The following is a 26,263-nucleotide window of genomic DNA, read 5'->3' on the forward strand; positions in this document are numbered from 1 at the left end:
ATAGACACCTGCAGATCTGCTTCACTGCCTGTAAGGCAACTCCCCTGCAGGTGGGGAGCGGGGGACTCAAACCGGGATCCTTATGCCAGTCCTTGCACTTTGCGCCATGTGCGCTTAACCCACTGTGCTACCTCCCAACCCCTTAATTGCTGATTCTATCATATGATTATGAAATGTTATCAGTATTTTATACAAGTGGAATCATACAGGTCTGTCCTTTTCTAATTTGCTTAATTCACTTAGCATAATGCCTTTTGGCTTCATCTATGGTGTACCACATTGTAGAATTCCCTTCCTTTTAAAGACTTTATAATATTCCAGTATGCTACATACCACATTTAGTTTATCCATATATCTGTCAACAGAGAGTTGGGCTGCTTCTACACTTTATAGTTATGAGTAATGCTGCTGTGAACATAGCTATACAAATATGTCTTGGAGATCTTTTTTTTTTCATTTTTCTGTTACACACCTAGGAATCAAATAGATGGATTATATAGTAATTCCACTTCTAATATTTTGATGAACTGCCACACTATTTTCCACACAGCTGTATCTTTTAACATCCCCACCAACAGAGTCTTAAAGAATAGAATGTTTGTCTAATTATTTTGACGTATTCCTGTTGGGCAGTGAATATTATAATTTTTTTTCTGTGAATACATTTTCTTTGACACAGAAGGTTATATTTTCCCTATTTGTTTCTTATTGTGTCTGTAAGAATTATGTTCTAAGGCCTACTTAAAGTTAATTTATGTTACTAGGTGACTCCGTGTCAATGGACATTTTCCAGAAGAGAAACATGTAGGCTCACATAGCATATCCCTAATGGAAAAATGTAAACCTCAAGGAGGTTTTGGCTTATGTTAAATTTGATGTTAAAATTCTGTGTACTGGCAGTCAAGACATAGATGACCATCTATATGTTCTTCTTGAAGGCTCGTATTTTTTTTTAAACAAATAGACCAATGCAGGAGAAAGAAAGAAGGGGTACAAACAGACAATTGGCTAGATGAAGGAGCATTATATTGACTTTTTTCTTTTCTGAAATAAAACCTGGGAGCCAGGTGGTGGCACAACTGGTTGAGCGTACATGTTGCAATGCACAAGGATCTGGGTTTAAGCCCCCGGTCCCCACCTGCAGGGGGAAAGCTTTGCTAGTGGTGCAGGTGTCTCTCTGCCTCTCTCCCCCTCTATCACCCTCTTCCCTCACCATTTCTGGCTGTTTCTATCCATTAAGTAAATCAAGATAAAAAAAATTCCTCCCTTCCTCCCTCTCTCCCTTTCTTCTTTCCTTTTTTCCTTCCTTTCTTATATAAAGCCTTGCTGTGTATAATTTTATGTCCTAGATTTTTCTAGTTTATTATTTTCTGCTTTCCTTCTGACTAGTGCAACTTGATTCATGGTACTCTTTTCTTCATTAGTCATAGCAGCAAAGAGGATAAATCGTGTGGTTCCTCTCATCCTTATCATCTTTACTGCTGCCAGAATCTGCAATCTTTCAAACTGTTGATAGAGCATGCTAAAATATTTGGGCCATTTCCCTCTAGTTAATAAAAGGTGTGATTCCTCAGATTTTGGTTCAAAAATATTGGTATAAATTTTTGAATAGATCATCTTATTGAGAAAATATTGGTTTGCAAAACTTCTTGTGAAAGGTGTACAAATTGCACATCTTCACATGATAGGTGTCGGCACACCACACCCTCCACCAACTTGTCCTCTCCCTCCACCATTGGCACCAACTTGTCCTCTCCCTCCACCATTGGCACCAACTTGTCCTCTCCCTCCACCATTGGCACCAACTTGTCCTCTCCCTCCACCATTGGCACCAACTTGTCCTCTCCCTCCACCATTGGCACCAACTTGTCCTCTCCCTCCACCATTGGCACCAACTTGTCCTCTCCCTCCACCATTGGGTCCTCACTTCCTTTTTCAGTTTCTCCCAGCTTTTTCGTCCCCCCCCCCTTCTCTTCCTCCTCCTCCTTTTTAATTGCCATTAGGTTATTGATGGGGTTTGGTGCTAGCACTACAGATCCACCACCCCTGGCAGCCACTTTTCCTTTCTTTTATATATTTTTAATTAGATAGGACAGAGAGAACTAGAGAGAAGTAGGGCTATAGAGAGGGGGAGAGAAAGAGAGACACCTGCAGGCCTGCGTTATACCAGAGCTTCAGTTTCTTTAAAAAAAAAATTTTTTTTTAATGTAGTGTTGCTTTATTGCTGTGGGAACTTAGGCAATTCATCTTTTTGTTTATCATTGCTGTTGTTATTATTATTGTTAGTGTTATTGCTGTCATTGTTGTTCAGTAAGACAGAGAGAATGCAAGAGAGGAGGGGAATACAGAGAGGGGGAGACACCTGCAGACCTGCTTCACCACTTGTGAAGTGACCTCCCCACCGCTGCAGGTGGGGAGCCGGGAACCGGGATCCTTATGCTGGTCCTTGTGTTTTGCACCATGTTCACTTAACCTGCTGCGCCACTGCCCGGTGCCCTGGAGGACTCAGATCCCCATGTTCAGCTTTGGTACCCCTGCTTTTTTGTGGTGCTTCTTTCTCCTGGACCTAACCCCCACCTGGCTTGACAGTTCACAGCATGATAGAGGAACCAGACTGTGTCCACATCACCTGGCTTCCCTCAAGCAAATGTCCTTCTTTTCCATTTCAATTTCGATGACTCTGAGCCCCTGAAGTCTCATAAATGTGTCTATTGAGTAGAGATGCAATTTTCTATCTTCAATTTCAGCAGAGTCAAATTTCAGTACTCTGCAGTAAACGAAAAACAGAGGAGCCCTCCTTTCGGGTGAGGGTAGACTTTCACATTGGAGGTGAAGTGAAACACTCTGGGTCGGGGTGGGGGGGTAGCAGGTGCATAGCTATATGCTGATGCTGAATCTGGGTGAGGAGATGGGTCATGCGACAGCCATGTGCAGATGAGCCAAGAGTGAGAAAAAAAGTCGTTGCCTTTATTTAATTTAAAAAAAATATATATATTAAGAAGCACAGAACTCAGAGGCAAGCGGAAAGTCTCACACACGGCGTCTGAAAAATGATGGAAACAAAAGTAAAATAAATACCCATGTATTCAGGGGCAGGTACCCTGGAGCGGATCATCCGCTCGATCGTTAGCTATGCCATAATTTTCAAGTTGTTTCCAGCGTTTTGTGCAGTAAGATTGTCTAATTGGAAAACAAACAGAATGGCAAAAAAATTACCCTTTAGAAGTAAACATATTCTTTTGCCATGCCTAGATTTATAAAATATTAATTACAGTGGTTTAGAAGAAGTTTATAGGAATTACAAGAGTGTTCAAGTAGACTGTCGAAATGTTTCAGTCTAGGCTGAAGTCCTGTGCACTTATATTTATGTCCACTAGGTGGCGCCTCGCATACATGTTTTGATTTCAGAGAAAGCAAATCTCTGAAAGCATGGATTTGGGGGTACTTTCAAGCATGGCTTAAGTTTGACAGTTTATATATGTAATTTCTTATTGATAGAGACAGAAATTGAGAGGGGGAGAGGAGCTAGAGAGAGACAGACAGAGAGACACCTGCAGCCCTGCTTCACCACCCATGAAGATTTACCCCTGCAAGTGGGGACTAGGGGCTCGAACCTGGATCTTTGAGAGGGGGACAGACAGAGAGACACCTGCAACACTGCTTCACCATTCACAAAGTTTTCCCCCTGCAGGTGGGGATTGGGGGCTTTGTGCCCTGTAGCATGTGCACTCAACCAGATGCGCCACTATCCAGCCCCCTTAATTAACTTATTTATGGAAGAGAGATATGGCAAGAAAGAGACAGAGACAAATACCCAAGTACTGCTTAGCTCTAGCTTATGGTGGTGCTGGAGATTGAACTTGGGACCTTCGAGCCTCAGGCATAAAATTTATTTTGCTTTCTGCCAAACCCTACAGTGTGAAGACCTAAAGCCAGGTGCTGGATATTTGGCTTGTTAGCCGCCTACTCTGCTGGTTAGTTTCTTCACTTGTAAATGCACAGGTGGCATTTCTTAAAAGAATCCCTATGAAGGCTGAAAAAAATTGCCGTAATTCTGGGAAATTAGTAATGTAAGGGTCTGCAGGAGAAGTCATTCTGTTCCCAGTTAAGACTGTCTTTCTCCTTCGGATACCCAGCAGTTGAGTTTCTTTTGGTATCTAATTCTCCTGTCTGATGAGGACCGGGGTTTTACCTTTTGCAAATATTGAGGCTCATTAGACTGTTATTTCCCAAAGAGAGCTAGCTAGGCATAAAAAAGAGGGAATTTTGGCTTCAACTCCAGAGAAATGAGTGTGAACAGCCAGAAACTTATGTAATCATTTTGCTTTTTTTTTTTTTTTTTTTTTTTGGGCTCTGTCACAGCCAGCAATGGTACCACAGCAGGCTCTCCACTCCCCAGCCCCCCACTACAGGAGGAACACCTGTTCCCTTTGGTGGAAAGCGTGGCCCATGGGCAAGACACTGGCTAAACTGATGGGATGCTAAGTTATTGGAAGCGGGTGTGCAACTGAAAACAGTGGGGTACCTGAGAGCATGCCCACACAACGCAGACCTCACCAAGTAGAAAAATATCTTGTCTCCCCCAGAGAGGAAATGCTATTATTATCCCTGTGGAGAAGCATAGGGATGCACATCACAGCGCTTTGCCATTTTGTTCCCAGTCAGTGCTATGTATCTGCTCACACCTCATGGGCTGGAGTTTGTGACAGGGACTGGGAACTCGTGTTGCCACTAAGGGGACTGCAGGGGAACAGGTGTGTTTCTGTAAGAATCTCCCGTGTAGCCAATAATCGATACTTTGCCTCAGGAGAACCAGGGCTCTGGGTGACCCCTCATTGACCTGGTGACCTTCTCTCTCTCTCTCTCTCTGTCTCTCTCTCCCTTCAGGGTTATTGCTAGGTCATGGCACTAGGAATCCCCTGCTCCCACCAGCCATCTTCCGATTTTATTGGATAGGGCAGAGAGAAATTGAGAGGGGTTGGAAGAGGGAGAGAGAAAGACACCTGCAGACCTGCTTCACTGCTTGTGAAACATCCCTCTTGCAGGTGGGGAGCTGGGGACTTGAACCTGGATCCTTGTGAGGGTTCCTGTGCTTAGTACTATGTGCTGTTAACTGGGTGTGCCACTACCCGGGCCCTTATCTACATGTGATAGCAAACTGGGCTACCGAAAGCCTTTGAAAAAGGCTCCTTGGGTTTTGGTCACAGGTCCCTTGTCATGAATTGAATCACAACTAGTTTGGGTAGTAGAATAACTGACTCCTGGAAGGCCCTCAGAGCTGTCATTGCCTAGAAGATGAGCCAGGTGAGATACAGACTTGATCTGAATCAGGGTGCAAGGCTGTGGCCTGTATACGTCTGAGGGCATCTCTAATAGTTCTGGGGGACATGTCCACTTATGTCAGTGATTCAAGAATTGTAACTCAATGTGCTACATCTTCCTGGAGGACCCATGGGAACACTCACCCATGGGACTAGTATCATAGAATTCAAAACTATCAGGAGGGAGCTGGGGATTAACTTAGGAAACGAAATGCATGGCTTACTGTACAGAAGGTCATGGGTTCAATCCACAGTCTTACACCGGAATATTATGGACAACACCAAGGGAACTCTATGGATGATGGAGCAGTGGTGTGGTGTACCTTCTTCTCTGTTCATCTGTCTCTTTCTCTCTTCGTTTCCCTCTCCTCTTGTCTCTGTAGGAATATAGAATAAAAATATTGAGTTGGGGGCTCAGTTAATGGTGCATCTGTTTAAGCACACACATGAACATGTGCAAGGATCCCAGTCCCCACCTACAGGGCAAAAGCTTCATGAGCAGTGAAGCAGGTTAATAGGTGTCTCAATTTCTCTCTCCCTCTCTATTCCCTCCACCTCAATTTCTTTTTTCTAATTTAAAAAAAATATTTTCTTTATTTTTTTATTATCTTTATTTATTTGTTTGGTAGAGACAGCCAGAAATTGAGAGGAAGGGGGAAGGTAGAGAAGGAGAGAGACAGAGAGACACCTGCAGCCCTGCTTCACCACTTGCAAAGTTTCTCCTCTGTAGGTGGGGACTGGGGACTTGAACCTCGGCCCTTGTGTATTGTAACATCTGTGCTCAGCCGGGTGTGCCACCAACCACCCCACCTCAATTTGTCTCTGTTCTATCAAATAAAAAAAAAAGGAAAAATTAAATGCCACCAGGAGAGGTGGATTCATTATGCAGTAGCCCAGCCCCAGTGACAACCCTGGTGGTAATAACAAAAAATATATATTTTGCGTTGGAGAGACCTCTCAACATGATAACATGTGTATGCGACCCTTGCTTCATTAACTGTGGCCTGACAAAAACAAACAGATATGCCAGACTTTGTGAGAACTATGGTGGTTATCTGAGGGGGCTGTACAAAGCTTTGGCGATAGTGGTGTTGTATGACACCATACCCATGAAATATTATAGTTTTGTAAACCATTATTACATCATTAAGAACACATTAAAAATAGTGCAAAAACTACCATAAGAACAGAACCCATTCCACAGAAATTAGATTTGGTCTTCCCTTGGGCATCTGGTCAACCCATTCTCTGGCAAAAAGAGAGCTTCTCAAGGAGAAGCTATGGTCATAAGGTTGCACGGGGTGACCAGTTAAGTTCCCAGGAGAAGAGCAGCAGAGCCCTTTTGCCCAAGGCTACAGATATCCTGGGGCTTAGACCCCAGGTTTTGGGACTGAAGGTTCTGCAGGCTTATGGAAGGTTCAGATGTCCAGATGTGCAAGGGAACAGGTATTTGTGGCAGGCTCTTTTTTATTAGTGATTTTATATTGGTTTCCAAAATTACAAGATACCAGGAGTACAATTTCACACTGTTCTACCAGAGTTTTGTGTCCCCATTCTCTCCATTGGAAACTGTATAGTTCTCCCAAAGTCATAGATGCGAGTGGACCATTATTTCTGTAAGTGTCTGTCTATCTCTCTATAGTTTGTCCATTATTTTCTGTGATTCTGCATTCTCCTCCTGAGTCACCCCTACACCCATTACTACTTCCAAATGTCTTTCCATTTTTTCCCTCTTCTCTAGTTCCAGATGGAGTTGGGGTACAGAGCCCTCTAGTTGTCTTTCCCTAGCATTCCTCTCTCTCTCTGGGAATATGAGCCAAAATTCCTTTTGGGGTGCAGAAGGTGGGAGTTCTGGCTTCTGTAATTGCTTTTCCACTCGACCTGGATATTAGCACATACCCCCAGCCCATTTCTATCTTTCCTTAGTGGGGTGAGGTGAGATTATGGGATACATTGGTTAGACTGGCCTGATGCAGGTTCTTTTTTTTTTTTTTTCCCAGTTTTTTTTTTTAATTTATAAAAAGGAAACACAGAGAAAACTATAGGATAAGAGGGGTACAACTCCACACAATTCCCACCACCAGAACTCCGTATCCCATCCCCTCCCCTGATAGCTTTCCTATTCTTTTTTAAAAAATATTTATTTATTTATTCCCTTTTGTTGCCCTTGTTTTATTGTTGTTGTTATTGGATAGGACAGAGAGAAATGGAGAGAGGAGGGGAAGACAAGAGAGGGGGAGAGAAAGAGAGACACCTGCAGACCTGCTTCACTGCTTGTGAAGCGACTCCTCTGCAGGTGGGGAGCCGGGGGCTGGAACTGGGATCCTCACGCCGGTCCTTGCGCTTTGTGCCACCTGTGCTTAACCCACTGCGCTACTGCCTGACTCCCTGCTTTCCCATTCTTTAAACTTCTGGGATTATGGACCCAAGGTCCTTGTGGGAACAGAAGGTGGAAGGTCTGGCTTCTGTAATTGCTTCCCCGCTGAACATGGGCATTGACAGGTTGATCCATACTCCCAGCCTGCCTCTCTCTTTCCCTAGTGGGGTGGGGTTCTGGGTAATCGGAGCTCCAGGGAACATTGGTGGTACTGTCTGTCCAGGGAAGTCTGGTTGGTATCATGCTAACATCTGGAACCTGGTGGCTGAAAAGAGAGTTAACATATAAAGCCAAACAAGTTGACTAATCATGAACGTAAAGGCTGCAATAGTGCAGATGAAGAGTTGGGGGGTGTCTCCGTTTTGTAGATAGCTAATAAGGATATTTTAGTTATATTCCAAAGGGCCTGTGGCTATACTAGTTTTTTTTCCCTTGAGCCTGAAATCTGATATGCAGGTGGATCCAAGTTATTGTCTGGGGAGCTGATGCAAGTTCTTTCGAGAGTTTAGAGAAACAGATTGTTCTAGTTTTTTTTTTTTTTCTCTTCAGTTCTTCACCTCCTTGGTTACTATGGTAAAATGGTCTGCTGGGAGCAAAGATTGACATTGTTGGCTGAAAGAAGGGTTTTCCCCACATAGACGTGTGGATTTTCATGTCTCAGTCGTGATTGTCAGGGCTGACAGCTTATGTGGGAATGTATGAAGGAGCAGGGAGAGGAAGCCTGTCAATCTCCTCTCCTTGTGCATCACAGTATTTGAGTGGTGTTGAAATTCATTTAATTTTTAATCATTTGAGTTTCTGGTTTTTTTTTCCTTCATTTTAAATAAGCTGTGGTTCTTCAAGCCATCTGTCAGTTTTTCTCAACTCAAGAAAGACAGCAGAACAGAGATGCAGGAAAAACTAGTAGAAAAGTTAACATAAAACAGGGTCAGCAAAATACTTCACTTGAATGGTTTATTGCTTTGCCGTGGGTGTGACCCAGGCTCAGTAGCAGCCCCCCTACACTGACGGTGGGTTTGGTGTTGTGGTCTCTTTTGCTCTCTGCTCTCTCTCAGTCTTTCTCAAAAGCAAAACAGAAAGCAAACGAAACACTGATGATATATTTTAAAGAATCTTATTAGTGATTTACAAAATTATAAGACAACAAAGGTATAGTTTCACATCTTTTCCACAACCAGAGCTCCATGTCCCCATTGCCTCCACTAGAAACTACAGTTATTTGACTTATATCTTAATGCTTTTCAGCCACTAAGTTGCAGGTGCTACCATGATGCTGTTCTGACTTCCCTGGGCAGACAACCTTACCAATGTGTCCTGCAACCCCATCTCCTCAGAGTCCTGTCCCATTACGGAAAGACAGACACAGGTTTGGGGTATAGACCGGCCTGTCAATGCCCATGTCCAGTGGAAAAGCAATTACAGAAGCCAGACCTCCCAACTTCTGTTCCCCGTAAAGATCTCTGGTCATACTCCCAGAGGGATAAAGAGTAGGGAAACTTCTAGTGAAGTGGTGGGATATGTGACTCTGTGGTAGGATTGTATGGAATTGTGTCTTTCTTACCCCACAATCTTGTCAATCATTATTAAATCACCAGTTAAAAAAAAGTAAAAAAAAAAAAAAAAAAACAGAAGAAACTGCAATAGTTTCCCCAAGATCACAGATATGGGTTGACCATTATTTCTATATCTGTCTTTCTGTCTGTCTATCTATCTATGTATCATCTATCTATCTATCTATCTATCTATCTATCTATCTATCTATCTATCCATCTATCATCTGTCTATTTTTGTTCATTTTTTCCCCTATGGTCTTGCCTTCACTTCCTAATTCACACCATTACCTCTTACTACTTCTGAGTGTGCTTCTATTTTCCCGCTCTTCTCTTTCTGGGTCCTGATGGAATTGTGGTTCTGAGTCCTCTAGTCATCTTCTCCTAACATTTATCCCCTTCTGGGAGTACAGATCAAAATTCTTTTTGGGGTGCAGAAGGTAGGAGTTCTGGCTTCTGTAATTGTTTCTCCATTGGATATGGACATTGGCAATGATAGAATATTTTAAGGGCAAGTAGGAAATGGATTGTAATCAGAAAGAAAATAGATAACTCACCTAGGAGGATGACTGCTTTGCAATGTGTGAGCCTCAGGTTTGATCTCCTGGTATAATACATGTGAGTACTATAGCATTGGGGATAAGATTTGTTGCTGTCTAGTCTCTCTCTCTCTCTCTCTCTCTCTCTCTCCCACCCCCCTCTCCAGTATGGTGTGGTAAAGTCCTGATGATGACAAATGAAAATAATAATAAAGAAAGAAAAATACTTGATTAAGCTAGATGAAGTCAGTTTTTCCTTTTGTAAATTTCTTTTACAAAATCTAATAACCCCAGGACATCCCACCATTTACATTACTGTTTCAGCTCAGGTGGATTTTTCTGCTTGCATATTTCTTCCTTCTACTTGCTCTACTTTGACAAGAGATATCTACTAAATGGCAACATGAAAGGATATTTCACGCCTTTTGTTTTTCAATATGAGTTAAGATGGGTTTTTCCCTCCTGCTTCTCAGGGCATTGCTAGATCGACTGTCCTTTAGATGACATCTTTAGAAGATGCTTGGTCTTGAACAAATGTCACTGCTAGTTAAGCAGACATAGTTAGTACTAGAGGAGGTTCACAGTCCTCTTATGGTTAGGATATATATATATACATATATATATATATATTACCTGAAGGCTCTAGGTTCAGTCCTCTGCACTACTCTAATCTCTGGTCTATAAATATCCTACATCAAAACATGCTCATTTGTCACATGCATTACATGATTTTTGGCCATGGTAATGTCTGCTTCACAAGTGACCAGTGTTTTCTCTCTCCTCGCTAGTTCTTGATTCTGGATTTAAAGAGAATGCACACTGTTTGACTGTGTTTATAGATTTTCTATATGTTCATTTGCTGCTATGAAAAATACCTTGCCAACACAGATAGCACTGCAATTTTAAAGGACAAGCATGCTATGAATTAATCTGTGGGTTTAAAAAAATTAGCTCAGAGTTATGTTTGCCTCTGTAAATAGAGAATGAATCTAGTCAGTAATTTATTTCACTTTTAAAAATGCCTCTAATTATGATAAATCATTCACTTTATAATGATTTAACATGAGGCATGGCACTTATTGTGAAAATCTCAAAGATGACCATGTCTATTAGGGGCATAATCTAGATAGTTACTTTGGGATCGATTGAAGAACTAATGCTCTTCAATAATTTTTCTATTGGCTTTCAAAAATAACTATTTTTTAAAACTGTTCTCTGTCTTCTTAATCAATAGACCATTGGTTATATATTGCTATTCTTGGCTTCTTTTCTGGTTTTTGAAATGAGAGGAAACCAGAGTTCATATTTCTGATTTAACTTAGCAAATGGTTTCTAGAATACATTGCTAGTTTAAACTTGTGTTTTGTCTGTTGTTTTTCTAAAGCAAATGGAATGACCTTACCAGTGTCTTAATCAACTTGGGAGGTTGTTAACCAAATACTGTAGAAGCTTTTTGACAGTTGAAATTTATTTCTCACAGTTCAGGGCGCTGGAAATTTGAGATCGTGATGCTAGAAGAGTTCCTTCTGAGTTTCAGACTGACTTCTCTCTATACCTGGGCATGGTAGAAAACAAATAAACAATAACAGCTCTCTTTTCTCTGGAGAAGACACTCATTCTTGAGGCTTCCAATCTGACAATCTCATCATCTCCAAATACTATCATGTTAGACTCAAGGTGAATTCAAGAGGCTGAAAAACTGTCAAACACAAACAATACTTGTCTGTTATAGAAAAAAAAATCACTTCTTCAGAATAAACTTTATTGATTGTTTATCAAGAAAACATGTACTCCACTTTTCAGTGCTAGAGCTTAGCTAGAAATACATTTCACAAAACGAAACAATAAAATCAAGTTGTTCTCTGTTAAAGGACTGATCTTTAAGAAAAGTTACTATGTCCAAAATGACCCAGAGAATGACTCTTCTAACTCTGAAACAAGGTTCCATGAATGTTTCTGGAGAGAAATTTAGGGAATTTAATCAACCCTATAGTGTGAAAGCTATTCTACTTGATGAAACTGTTACCGCATTTCCTCAAACTCTTTAGGTATGTGCTAATTCCATTAGGAAAAATAGTTTTCTATATCAAGCTACTTCTAGGTAATTGCTCAATTCCAGGTAATTGCTACAAGGTATTGAGCAGACGCTGTGCCCTGCATGTTCCCCATGTGATAGCTCATTGAAGATTCACAAAGTCCTATGAGTTGGTTATTATTTCTGTTCAACAGACGAGGCATCTGCTATTCAGAAAAACTGAGAAAGTATTCAAAGTGTTCACAGTTACTAGGTAGTGAGGTGAAATATTAGACTCTAATCCATATGGGTGCAGGAGTTTTAACACATTCTTTAGGAATATGTACCTCCCATCCAAAAAAATTGAAAATTTCCTCATATTTTTTTTCATTTTCTTTTCAAATATATCAGCACGTTTGATTTTGTTATTATAGTTTTTTTCAGACTATTTTTATTTGTGATTAATAGCGAATGATAAGATTGTAAGATTACAGGCTATAGTTATACATGGCACCCACCATGTAACGTTCTGTGCCCCCACTCTGCCACCTCTCAAAGAAAACCACCATAGTTTTCACAAAGTCTTAGAAATAGTTTATATGCTTCCGTTATTATTTTTTATTTGTTAGGAAGGTTTTTTTTTTTTTTTTTTTTACAAGTTCATATTTATCGTGTTCTCCAGACTCTACATGAGTGAAACCATAGGATCACCTCCAATTCCATCCATTTTGGCCTAAAGAACACAATATCATCTTTTTGGATTGCAGAGTAGTATTCCATGGACTAGATATCCCATAACACATTTAGCCAGTCATCTGCTGATGGGCATAGGCTGCTTCCACACTTGCTATTGTGAATAATGCAGCTATGAGCATAGAATCAGTGTTTTCAAGTCCTGTATTCTTTGGATAAATGCATAAGAGTAATTTTGCTGGATCAGAACATATTATATTTGCCACTTAGAATTATTAATGATATGTTTAAATAAATTATGAAATATACTTTTTCAGCATAGTGTTTCTCTTGACTTACTTAACTTTAAATATAACCAATGCAATATAAGTTGCATAAAGATTTAATATGCCTCATCATTATTAGTTTTTAAAGTAATCCTTGGAAGGCACTGGGAGGTGGTTCACTTGAAAGAGCTCATAGGTTACCATGTATGAGGACCCAAGCTGGAGTGCCCTGTGGCTACTACTAGGCATATCTGCAGGGGGGACATTTCACCAATGATGGGGCCGTGGTGTGTCTCCTCTGTGTTTCTCTTCACCTCTTTCTCTATACCTCACCCTCTATCTAAAAAATAAGCAAGCAAACAAACAAACAAATGAACAAAATGCCCACAGGAGCGGTAGATTTGTGTAGGAGCTATGCCCTACTAATAACTTTGGTGTCAAAAGGAAGAAAATAGTCTTTGGAGTTTTCAATTTCTCACTTCTCTCTTCTGGAACTCATGCTTTTATTCCATTACCCCCTGGGTTTTGTAAACCCAATTATATTTTATATCTCAGCAAAAGCTACATGTTTGAGTTGAAATTAATTAAAAATGATTTTTCCCTTCCTTCCTTCCTTCCTTCCTTCCTTCCTTCCTTCCTTCCTTCCTTCCTCTTCCTTCCTTCCTTTCTTCCTTTCTTTATTTTTTCTTTCTTTCTTCCTTCCTGCCATTAGGATTATTGCTGGTGTTCAGTGTCTAGACAACAACCACCAGTCCTTGTGGCCATTTTTCTTTCTTTCTTTTTCTTTTTCTGATAGAGACAGAGAGAAAGAGTTAGAGAGGGAAAAGGAGAGGCACTTGCAGCACTGCTTCACCACTTGTGAAGCACAAGTGGGAACTGTTGGATTGAACCTGGATCCTCAAGCAAGATAATATGTGTATTCTACCTGGTGTGTCACTGCCAGGTCCTGATATGAAAGATTTCCTTTCTTTATTTTTTTCCCTCCCTCCTTTTCTCTCTTTTTGTCAGGGCTTCAGTGCTTCAGGTTGACTTTTTTAGAGAGAGAGAGAGAGAGATGGAGAAATGGGGAACAAAATTCCAGCACCAAAACTCTCTTTAGTATGATGGGTCTGGAATTGATTCTGTATCATATATTTGGCAAAGTGGGTGACAACTAGGTAAGATATTTTGCAAAGCTGTGACAGGTAACATTTAAAATGGGTAACAATTATAATTCTTGTTGATACTACAAAGAGATAGTTAAAACGGAGTGACACTAGAATGATATGAACACTTGGATAAATGGAACATATTCAAAACCTTAGACATGAGCCCATACTTATAAAGCCATTATATATTACATTATAAATTTATAATGGCCATTATAAAGCCATTATTATTATAAATATATGACAAAGGTGTGAAAACCATTCAATGAAGACCAGAAGGTCTCTTCAACAAATGATGCTGGGAAAACTGGAAAGTGACCTGTAGAATAGTAAAACCAGATTACCACTTAGCATCATGTGCCAAAGTCTGATCAAAGACCCGGATATTAGTCCAGAAATATAGTAGAAAACTTTGGTGGACTTTAACATCACAAACATATTTGGAGACTCAACTCCATGGGGGGTTTGTGGTCAATAGTGAGTGTGAAATGGAAACAAGATGAAATAAATGGGACTACTTAAATCAAACTTAAATGCTTCTACAAACTGAAAACAAACTACCCATTGATAACTAGTGAACTGAGAATTTGAGACAGGTTATTTGCACATCACACATACAACAAGTGATTGATGTCAAGCATGTCTAAAGCACCTATGAGGAGCTGAGTGAGGGCGCACACATTACAGTGTTCAAGGACCTGGGTTCTAGCCCTTGGGGGAGGCTTCACAGGTGGTAAAAAATGTGCTGCAGGTGTCTCTCTTTCTCTCTCCCTCTCTATCTCCTCCTTCCATTTTAATTTCTCTCAGTCTCTATCCAATAAATGAATAAATAAATAAAATTAAAATAATAAAAAAAGAAAAAGAATGTATAGTTCAACAAAAGAAAAAATAGCCAATTAAAAAGTGGATCACAAAACAGAAAACTTTTCGAAAGAGATGCACATAATTCATAGATGTATAAACAACTGCTCTGCTTAGCTTATCATTAGAGAACTGAAATTTAAAAAAAAATTTTTTTTAATATTTATTTTATTTATTTATTCCCTTTTGTTGCCCTTGTTGTTTTATTGTTGTAGTTATTATTGTTGTTGTCATTGTTGGATAGGACAGAGAGAAATGGAGAGAGGAGGGGAAGACAGAGAGGAGGAGAGAAAGACAGACACCTGCAGACCTGCTTCACCACTTGTGAAGTGACTCCCCTACAGGTGGGGAGCCGGGGTTCGAACCGGGATCCTTATGCCAGTCCTTGTGCTTTGCGCCACCTGCGCTTAACCCGCTGCACTACAGCCCGACTCCCAGAGAACTGAAAATTAAAACTACACAGATTCTTAGAAATTATAGAAATTCCTCAATCAAGGAACATCTAGTATCTACTTCTTCCTTGAACTCTTTCATTTGGGGGTCACCTTGCTTAAATGGATATTCTCAGAAAGGTGTGCACATATGAAAAAAGTTACTACATTTTTTTAATTTTTAAAAATATTTTTTATTTATTTAAAAAAGGAGACATTAACAAAACTGTAGGATAAGAAGGGTAAAACTCCACACAATTCCCACCACCAGATCTCCGTGTCCCATCCCCTCCCCTGATAGCTTTCCTATTCTTTATCCCTCTGGGAGTATGGACCCAAGGTCATTGTGGGATGTAGAAGGTGGAAGGTTATTACTTTAAAAACATACTTTAGCATCATTTCTTATATAATTTGTTTTGTGTGATTTGTAATTATTTTTGTTTTAAAATTCATGGAGGTACATATTTAATTTTGCAATATATAGATAACAAATGCCCTGTAATTTAGGAGATTAGGAGAGCTTGTTCTCCTTGTCCAGACAATAAACAAAAGTATTTACTTGTGTTTCCATGACTACCATTTCACTTCCCAGTTCCTCTGAATTATGACTGCATGCTCTGTGTGAATGAGGAAAAATGAGAGTTGAACTTAGATATTGTTCAGATGATTCTCCCATCCTAAATTATCAGTGATGCATTTAGGTGAAAGTTTAGATTTTATATGTCAACTATGAGAAATAAGCTTCCTATCCCTAGCTAAATGCTAAAGTATAGCTTTGACAAAGGCCTCTAGAACCCTCACTTTTCACCTCACACTTGATCTCATGTTCATTTCCCTCATTTCCTCTTTGACTGAGGGAAGTCAGCATCAACATAGTCAATATTTCTTTCTTTTCTTTCTTTCTTTTCTTTTACCAGAGCACTGCTTAGCTCTGCCTTATGGAGTTATGGAGGTTGAACCTGGGACTTAAGAGCCTCAGGCATGAAAGTCTCTTTGCATAACCATTATGCTATATCCCCACCCTTCTTTTCTTTTCTTTCTTTTTCCTCTAGGGTTATTGCTGGGGCTTGGTGCCTGCATTATGAATCCACTGCTCCAGGTCTGCAGGTGTCTGTCTGTCTCTCTTCCTCTCTACCCTCCTCTCCTCTTTCAATTTCTCTCTGTTTTAGCAAATACAATAGAAAAAAAAAATGGCCACCATGAGCAATGGATTTATATATAGTGCTTGCACAGAGTCCCAATGATAACCCTAGGGGCAAGAAGGAGGAGGAGGAGGAGGAGGAGAAGGAGAAAGGGAGGAAGGGAGGGAGGGAGAGAGAGAGAGAGGGAGAGGGAGAGAGAGAGAGAGAGATCTGCAGGTCTCTTCACTGCTGGTGCTGGTGATCACGATCTTTCCCAGAGGCTTAAACCTGGGTTTTTGAGCATGATAATGTGTGCACTCAACCTGGTGCACCACTAACCAGCCCTAAATAATAAATCTTAAAAAATATTTGTCAAACTTGATTTGTCACTTAATTCTTTATAGCCAATCTTGGAGATTAAGAATGGATTATATACATTTATTTGCACTGACTAATGAGGTTAAAATTAGTAGTTTGGTGAGTGGGGAAATGAACTAACTGGGGGAGTTCTGGCTTCTGTAATTTGCTTCTTCACTGGGCGTGGGCATTGGTATGCTGATCCATACCCCAAGCCTGCCTCTATCTCTCCCTTCCCTCTAGATTTATGACTGTCTGTATACAATAAAATAAAGATAATAAAAAGATATAAAGCAGAACAAATTGTTTAGTAATCAGGAAACTAAAAGTAAAGATATAGCAAATTCAGGGTTTTCATGTTGGAAGAAGCTAGGAAGTCTATTTAAGATATATTCCAAGAGGCCCATGACTTTACTAATTTTTGCCTGAGCCTGACAGGCAACATGCAAGTGGGCTAAAAGATTGTCTGGGAAGATGGTGTCAGAGTTGAGAATAGGACCAGAAAACTGGATCAGGACAGAAAGAAGCTCCCAAATATAGAAAAAGTATGTAGATACTTTTAACTGTAAACCCTATTGATCTGACACAGGGCCCATGTCTATTCATATTTAGCACAGGAATCTGTGTAACCTCTGCACCCCTGTCAATGTGAATTCACAGTCCATGGTCACAGCTAGGAACATTCTGGGCTGCACTCATTTCAGGACCCGTCTTCCTCGAGTGGCAGAGGATGTTGACCCAGCCTCCACACTGCCCCAGGTGGGGCAGTTTCTACTGTTGCTCCACATTGAGGGCAAGGTCCTGTAGAGGATAAAGAAGTTTCTTTTAAGTGAAAAATTACTAGTTTTCTCACCTGCAAGGGGGGGATAGCTTTACAAGTGGTGAAATAGCGCTGCAGATCTCTTTGTCTCTCCTCCTCTACCTCCCCATTTCCGGCTGTGTCTACCTTGAAAGTGAATTTTTAGTTATGTTTTAATTCTTTCAAATGGGCAAGTTAAAATTAAATAAACATGTCAGTCTTTTTACTGTGATTTTCTGTAACAATTTACCAATAAATCTTGTTTATATCTATTATATGTGTGTGTTTGTGTGTGTACATGTGTGTCATTTTCAACACTAAAAATGGATACCCACTCTGCAAAAAATTGGGAACCACTGGAATAAGATATAAAGTCAAATAAAATGTGAGTTTCTACTTGTGGGCCATTGAGAAGAAGTTGAAAGGCTCTTTGTTTTGGGGAGAGTTTCAGTGGCTTGTGAGTGTTTCGTGCTTGTCAAATTCTGAAAATAGGAGTTTTTTTTTCCTGTTTTCATCTACTTTCCTTGAAACCACAGACTGTTCTGTTTTTCAGGTAATCCACTACAAAGTGCAACACATCAAAAGAGGCATATCTCTAATATTAAACTTGGAACTTCTGAGGCATAGGAATTAAGTTATATTTTTGAAATTGTTGAGTTTATGTTGCCAGAGTCACAGGAATGGATCAAATAATTCCACATCTTACATTTTACTGATTGTCATGAAGGAGAAAATATTTTCAAATTTCAAATACGTCTCTACATATAATAAAATATCAATTATGTAAGGTGTCTTGTTGGTCGACTGAAAGAATTCTGTCAAAATGTATATACGATTTTAAACAGTGGGGTTATTAAGTTCGTCAATAAAATAATTAAAAATATTTATTATTTATTATCGGATTGTGAAAGATGGAATTTGCAGTCCTACTCCAACACTTGTGAAGATTTGCCCCCTGCAGGTGGGCAGCAGGGGCTTGAACCCTGGTTCTTGTGCACTGTAATGAGTGCATTTCACCAGGTGTACCACCACCTGGTCCCCTGCAATAAAAATAATTTTTGAACAGTATGTCATCAATCAAATAGCATTGACTTTCCTCCTTCAGAAAAGTGACTGCTTTTACTAACATTTGACTCCTACACTTACCTGAAAACTCAATTTTCTCTTTTAGCCTGTTTTCTGCTGATCTCACACCGCACATGGCTACTGACAGCAATGTTTTGGTAAGTACTCTTTGAAACAACCTGCACCTTAAAAATCGCTAGTTTGATGTAATAATAATAATGTAACAATAATAGTAAGCAGGCAAGTTGATTTTCTGTTTGATTAGCTATTCAGCATCCTCCATTCCTTTAGATGCAGTGCAATCACATAATCATTTTGTTAGGCTTAAGCCAACTACCAAACCTTTAAGCTGCCTGGTGGCTTACTTTTAAAGCTTAAGAAATATTACCACGATTTTAGTATACTATACACCAATCAATCTTGTGTCTTAAGTTAACTGATGCTCTCTCTCAAGAAATTTGTGTGGGGGTAATTCTATAAATTTCACACTGAATTTATTATTTAAAATTGAATAATAACTTTGCCTGTATGAATTAAGAAAGGTAAGAAACTATGCTGTCTTTACTAGATAAGGAAACATGCAGGGAAAAGTAAGAAGATGACATTAATAACGACATTTTTAACAGATGAGGATATAGGGTACTGAGTGACTTGTGGCATACTTTTTTTTTTCTTATAAATCTAATGACATTACAGTGGATATATAGGACAGAATTTTTGGAGAAGCAGCAAAGCAGAATCAGAAATGAGAGATGGTAGCATAGACTTATGTCCAAATAGAGAACAAATAATTTCTTTATTTTTTTGATTTCTTTATTGGGGAATTAATTTTTTACATTCAACAGTAAATACAATAGTTTGTACATGCATAACATTTCCTAGTTTTCCACATAACAATACAACCCCCACTAGGTCCTCTGTCATCCTTCTTGGACCTGTACTCTCCCCAACCATCCACCCCAGAGACTTTTACTTTGGTGCAATACGCCAATTCCAGTTCAGGTTCTACTTGTGTTTTCTTTACTGATCTTGATTTTCAACTTCTGCCTGAGAGTGAGATCATCCCATATTCATACTTCTGTTTCTGACTTATTTCACTTAACATGAATTTTTCAAGGTTCATCCAAGATTGGCTGAAAACGGTGAAGTTATTATTTATAGCTGAGTAGTATATATATATATATATATCACAACTTGCTCAACCACTCATCTGTTGTTGGACAACTGGGTTGCTTCCAGGTTTTGGCTATTACAAATTGTGCTGCCAAGAACATATGTGTACACAGATCTTTTTGGGTGAGTGTGTTGGGTTCCTTAGGATATATCCCCAGGAGAATAATTGCAGGGTCATAGGGTAGGTCCATTTATAGCCTTCTGAGAGTTCTCCACAGAGGTTGGACCAATTTACATTCCTACCAGCAGTGCAGGAGGGTTCCTAAGACCCCACAACCTCTCCAGCATTTACTGCTGTTCCCTTTTCTGATATATGACATTCTGTTGTATAACATTCTGATGTATGACAGGAGTGAAGTGGTATCTCATTGTTCTCTTTATTTGCGTTTCTCTGACAATCAGAGAGACATGGAGCATTTTTTCATGTGTTTCTTGGCCTTTTGGATCTCTTCTGTGGTGAATATCCTGTCCATGTCCTCCCCCCATTTTTGGATGGGGTTATTTGTTGTCTTGTTGTTGAGATTTGCAAGTTCTTTATATATTCTGGTATTAGCCTCTTGTCTGATGTATGGCATGTAAATATCTTCTCCCATTCTGTGAGGGGTCTCTTGGTTTGGGTAGTAGTTTCTTTAGCTGTGCGGAAGCTTTTTAATTTTATGTAGTCCCAGGGGTTTATGCATGTCTTAGTCTTCTTTGTAATTGGATTCCTTTAATTGAAGATGTCATTAAAATTTATGTGGAAAAGAGTTTTGTCAATATTTTCCTCTAAGTATCTGATAGTTTGTGGTCTAACATCCAAGTCCTTGGTCCACTTGAAATTTACTTTTGTATTTGGTGAAATACACTGGTTCGGTTTCATTCTTCTGCATGTTTCAAGCCATTTTTTCCAACACCATTTGTTGAAGAGACTCTGCTTTCCCCATGTAATAGTCTGGGCAACTTTGTCAAAGATTAGATGTCCATAGGTGTGGGGGCTCACTTCTGGGCTCTCAAGTATGTCTATTCTTGTTCCAGTACCAAGCAGTTTTGATGACAATGGCCCTATAACACAATTTGAGATCTGGGAGTGAGATGCCTCCAGTTCTATTCTTTCTTATCAAGATTGTTTTGGCAATTCTAGGTCTTTTCTGGTTCCAGATAAACATTTGTAGCATTTGTTCTATTCTCCTAAAAATTGTGGTTGGGATCTATATGGGGATAGCATTAAATTTGTATGTGGCTCTGGGTAGTATATTAATTCTGATGATGTCAATTCTCCTAATCCATGAACATGGAATATCTTTCCACTTCTCAGTGTCTTTTTCAATTTCCTTGAGTAGTGACACATAATTTTCATTATACAAGTCTTTCACTTCTTTGGTTAGGTTTACTCCTAGATATTTTATTGTTTTTGTTGCTATAGTAAAAGGAATTGATTTCTGGATTTCAGTTTCTTCTAACTTAGTGTTTGCATAGAGGAATTCCACTGACTTCTGAATGTTAATTTTGTAGCCTGACACCTTACTTTATTGATTTAATATGAAAACAATTATATAGGATGTTACAGGAGGACCCTGGGTCAAGGGTGAATGCATGGATAGCAGAGGTCTGTAAAAATCAAACCATGGAAGTCAAAGTTCAAGTTCTCAGAGTTTATTAAAATTTCAAAAAGGGAAAAGTATGCATGTGGAGCTAATAGCTCGCTTGGATAATGAGCTGCTTTGCCATGTGTGCGACTCAGGATTGAGCCCTACATCCACCACACTGAAGGAAGCCTCAGTGCTGTGCTTTGCTGTGTATGTGACTCAGGATTGAGCCCTACGTCCGCCACACTGAAGGAAGCCTCAGTGCTGTGGTCTCTTTCACTTTCCCTCTGTCTGTCTAACTCTAGGGAAAAAAAAAAGAAAAATGTAATTATAAGCACTGTCATGAATTAAATACAACAACAAAAAATAGTAGTCTGGAAAGTGAGAAATATAATATACTTTAATTCTTATATTGCTTTATCTTTTCCCTTAAAGAAAACAGTCATCCAGGGGGAAGGAATTCATCATTTATATTTAAGAAGAAGTGAGGCGGGTGGTGGCAGGGGGTTAACCCAGTAAAGTGCACACATATCATTCATAAGGACCCAGGTTCGAGTCCTGGCCTTCCATATGGGAGCGCCTGCATGGGGAAAACATCATTAGTGGCTGAGCAGTGCTGCAGGTAACTCTAGTTCTCTCTCTCTTTCTCTCTCTCTCTCTCTCTTTCCTATCTCTCTCTCTCTCCTCTCTCTCTCTTTCCATCTAGAGAAATGAAACAAAATGATTGCTGAGAACAGCAGAGTCATGCAGACTCTGGGCCCCAGAGATAATCCTGGTGGCAAAAGAAGGAATGCCTATTAACAAAGTAATTAGAAAGAACCTAGACAATTTGACTTCATCTATTCATTTCATGGAAACATTCATTTAGTAATCACATCTCTCCTGGCTCTCATATATCAGTTATTGTATCTGGTAGGCACTGGATATATGATTGTGCCTTCAAACACGTGAAACTGTCTACATCTATAAAGCTACCCATATCCATATACTGAAACAAATCTCGCCAATGTCACTACTATAGGACTATAACATACAATTCCCATTTTTGAACTGTTATTGTGATAATACATAACTGGCTTCTCCTTGGATTCGGGCATCTGCTCTTGTGAGTAGGAGCTCTGGTTATTTATAGCTGTTTCTCATTTCACGAGCCATCTTCCTAGACTCCATCAGCACAGCTCTTCTCCTGCACCTCTTTACCTGTTATTTTTATCTCCCAGTCCTCAGGGTTTAATGGTACTGCTTAATGTCACTCTTAGACATGTCTTCCAGTTGCTTTCAGCAGTCACCCTATTTTATTTTTCCATTCAGAAAATTAGTTGAATTTTCCGCTGTCATTTGCTCTTCTAAGTAAAATGTAGCACAAGAGACCTATTTTTATACCAGGTCGTTTCAATAGACTTGACACATTTGACCTAATCACATCTTGGAATTACACTTCATTCCCACCCAAGTAACATGGACTGAACATGAGCTGAGAGCTGTGCTCGGTGCTGGAATAAGAAGATAGAAGACAAGGGGATCCTTCTGGGGATGAGGGGCAAGGCTGATACTCCTGGGGTCCTTTTCTTGACCGTGATCTGATAACTGTCATTGAGACTAGGCTGGAAAATTATACTAGTAAAAACACACAAGGGTCAGGGGCCAGGTAGTGGTACAGCTGGTTAAATGCACACATTTACAGCCCACAAAGACCCAGGTTCAAGCCCCTGCTCCCTACTTACAGGGGAGAAGCTTCACGAGTGGAGAAGCAGGACTGTAGGTGTCTATCTGTCTCTCTCCTCTGTCTCTCCTCCTATCTTTATTCCTCTCTGTCTATATCCAATAATAAATAAGTATTTAAAACATGCACAAGGATCTAGAGTCTAATTATTTGAAGTCTGATGGTGGTCAAACTGTACTGTTCTTTCTTTCTTAAACAGAGTTTAAGAAAGTCTGATAGTCTCCTTTTTTTTTCTTCTCTGAGAGAAAGAGCAGACTTTTCAAAACTAAAACTTCCTGAAGAACACAAAGCATTAACTTACTACGTTCTGTTGATTTTATCTGTGGAATCTTTCACCTTCTTCATAGATCCATATTCTCTTTGCTTCTTGGCTCAAGAGATGTTTTTCCTCTGCACCTTCATCTTTTCAGTTTTTCTTGATACTCAACAATCAGTGTACCTTGATTTCCTTTCTCATTCAAAATGAGAGTGACACACACATAGACACAGAGATAGAGGAGGATGATGAAGAGGAGGAAAAGCAGGAGGAAGAGGAGGAGGGGGAGGAGGTTGAAGATGAGGAGACTATCACTCCATCATTTAAAAAATGATATTCTGGACTTGTTTTTGTCTTTCTTGTTTTTATGTGTGCCAGAGGTTGAACCAAAAGCTTTATGCGTGTGAGGTACACACTCCACTTTTGAACTACATTTCTAGTGAATTTTCATAAAAATGTGAAAAAGATTTTTCCTTCAGGGTTATTGCTGTGACTCAGTGCACCACAAATCCATTGCTTCTGGAGGCTATCCCCCCCCCTTTTTTTTTTGTTGTTGCTGCTGCTTATGCTCTTGGATAGAATAGAGAGAAATCGAGAAAGGAGAGGAAAACAGAGAATAGGAGAGAAAGATAGAGACCTGCAGACCTGTGTCACCACTTGTGAAACGACCTCCCTGCAGGTGGGGAGCCAGGGGCTCCAACCTGGATCCTTGCGTGGTCCTTGCACTTTGCACTATGTGCGCTTAACCCAGTGCACCACCACCAACCCCCACAAAATGTGAATTTGATTGTGCTTTTTACCTGTTTACATTTGGTTGAATGGTTTACTACTGATTTTGAACAAACACTAACCCCGCCTCCCATCCTTTTAAAAGAATGCCTTACATTTGCTTTAAAGATTTATTTATTTTTTATGAAAGAGGGAAAGAGATCAGATCATGGTGGCAGGGATTGAACGAAGGGCCTCTGAGGGTGGTGGTGGTGGTGGTGGTGGTGGTGTATGTCTCCAGCATACATACAGATTCTTTGCTTTAACAAATTGAGCTGTCTCTCCATCCTTGAAGTTCATACTTCCAAATGCAACTTTTGAATCCCTGCATGATGTAGTTGTCACACTGAGTATTCCTGTCTTCCCTCTCTGGTCAGTGCTTGCTGGATTGTACTTGTACCCCTATATGAGGGCCTCGTATGATCTAATCTTATGGGGTACTTTCCCTGACACCCCATTTCTTTGAAAATTTCATTGACTTCATGTATCTCTCTCTTCTCTCTTTGATTGGAAGATTGTTGGTCTGCTTCTAAGACCCCTTCTGCTTGATGCTGTGGTCTGTTTACATAAATTTATATCATTGTTTTCCCTGCATTGGTTTAATCCCCACTGGTTCAAGTGCTTTTTCCTTCTCCCCATCCCCTATCCTACGTACTTTCTCTTCCTGACACATACGCCTCAGGAGATATAAAGGACAGTATTTTCTAATGAATATAGAGATTAGATTGTTGAACTGCATCCCGGCTCGTCAATAAAGATTGAACTGCATTCCCAGCTCAGCCATGAGTCTCTGGTTGTCTCTCTCCCACTTGTGAAGCTAGCCGGGCAACTGGTGCCCGAACTGGGACCGGCAGAAGATGAGTCAGTACTTGCCTGGCATTGAATCTCTCCTTTTGTCCCTGAAGAACTGTGAAGGAACTGGTTGTTAAATAAGCAAAAGATATCCTTTGCCAAGCAGTGGTCTGAAAGGTTGTGTTGCTAATATTGCCGTATCACCTCTAGGATCGGGGGCATAGCTTGTTGGAAAGTCTCCCACATAGTAATTAGACTCAGCACAAGCCCCAAATGTCTTTAAGAATCCTTGATACTTAAAAGTTTTCTGAGCAACAAACACTAAGTGGTAACAAAACATTAATGAACGTTCTTACATGATTAGGTTTTCAAAAAATTAAATAAGATAGATAATGACTAAAACATGTGAATCACACAGACCCAATGAAAAAAGTTCTATCAGTGGCTTTGGATGTGAGCTGACAATATTTTGACTAAGAAAAGCAAAGCAGTGTCCACTTAAAGAAGACAAGACTCAGAGGGAATTTACCATATTCCCTTTTTGACCATGCAAAGAATTGTTTTACCTAAAGCTCCTATATTTTCATGTTTTCAGAGATCAGTCTAGTAGGGAAGAAATGATTTGAGTTAAAAAATTTTAGCAGTTTTTTTTTTAAGGATTCTTTGAAATCAAGAACCTTCATCAAATATTGCCTGAAATTAAATGTCAAGTGGAAAACATTTCCCTGAAACAAGAGCTTCTGTGTATGAATCACAGTTACTTTGCCCACTTTTCATCTGAAGAGAACAACCAATAGGGGTGGGGAGGGATATTTATTTCCTGCCTTGTGCTTGGGTTATCTGTACTTGTCTGGACTGTTAAACTGATACTTGTTGTGATTGCTTCCTAAGAGAATTCTGTATTCATCATTTCCATGCATAATTTCTTTTCATTTTTCCTCTTCTTCCTCTCCATATATTTATGTTTTATTATATATCTATATAGTTATATCTGTATATCTATCTATCTATCTATCTATATGTGTGTGTACATACATATATATAAAGAAAACACTGAAAAAAAACATAGGATAAGAGGGGTACAACTCCACACAATTCCCACCATCAGAACTCCATATCCCCTCCCTTCCCCTGATAGCTTTCCTATTCTTTATCCCTCTGGGAATAGGATCATTATGGGGTACAGAAAGTGGAAGGACTGGCTTCTGTAATTGCTTCCCCACTGAACATGGGCATTGACAGGTTCATCAATACTCCCAGCCTGCCTCTCTCTTTCCCTAGAGGGTCAGGGCTCTGGGGAAGTGGGGCTCCAGGACACACTAGTGGGGTCCTCTGCTCAGGGAAGTCCAGTTGGAATCATGTTAGCATCTGGAACCTGGTGACTGAAAGAAGAGTTAATATATAAAGCTAAACAAGTTGTTAACCAATCATGAACCTAAATGCT

At 39.8% G+C, this 26,263-nt stretch overlaps 1 protein-coding gene across 2 annotated transcripts in view; it reads left to right on the plus strand.

The window, feature by feature from the left end:
* The first annotated feature begins 18,640 nt into the window (after window positions 1-18,640).
* IPCEF1 (interaction protein for cytohesin exchange factors 1) overlaps window positions 18,641-26,263 on the plus strand; it is a 104,708-nt gene continuing 97,085 nt past the window's right edge. Inside the window, exon 1 of one of the 2 annotated variants that reach the window (XM_007516153.3) lies at window positions 18,641-18,700. In XM_007516153.3, coding sequence (XP_007516215.2) covers window positions 18,677-18,700 — 24 coding nt within the window. In that variant the 5' untranslated portion in view covers window positions 18,641-18,676. The remainder of the gene's footprint in view (window positions 18,701-26,263) is intronic. The other variant, XM_060205304.1, reaches the window with a different exon arrangement.

This window comes from Erinaceus europaeus, chromosome 13, assembly GCF_950295315.1.
Source record: "Erinaceus europaeus chromosome 13, mEriEur2.1, whole genome shotgun sequence".
Classification (NCBI taxonomy): Eukaryota; Metazoa; Chordata; class Mammalia; order Eulipotyphla; family Erinaceidae; genus Erinaceus; species Erinaceus europaeus.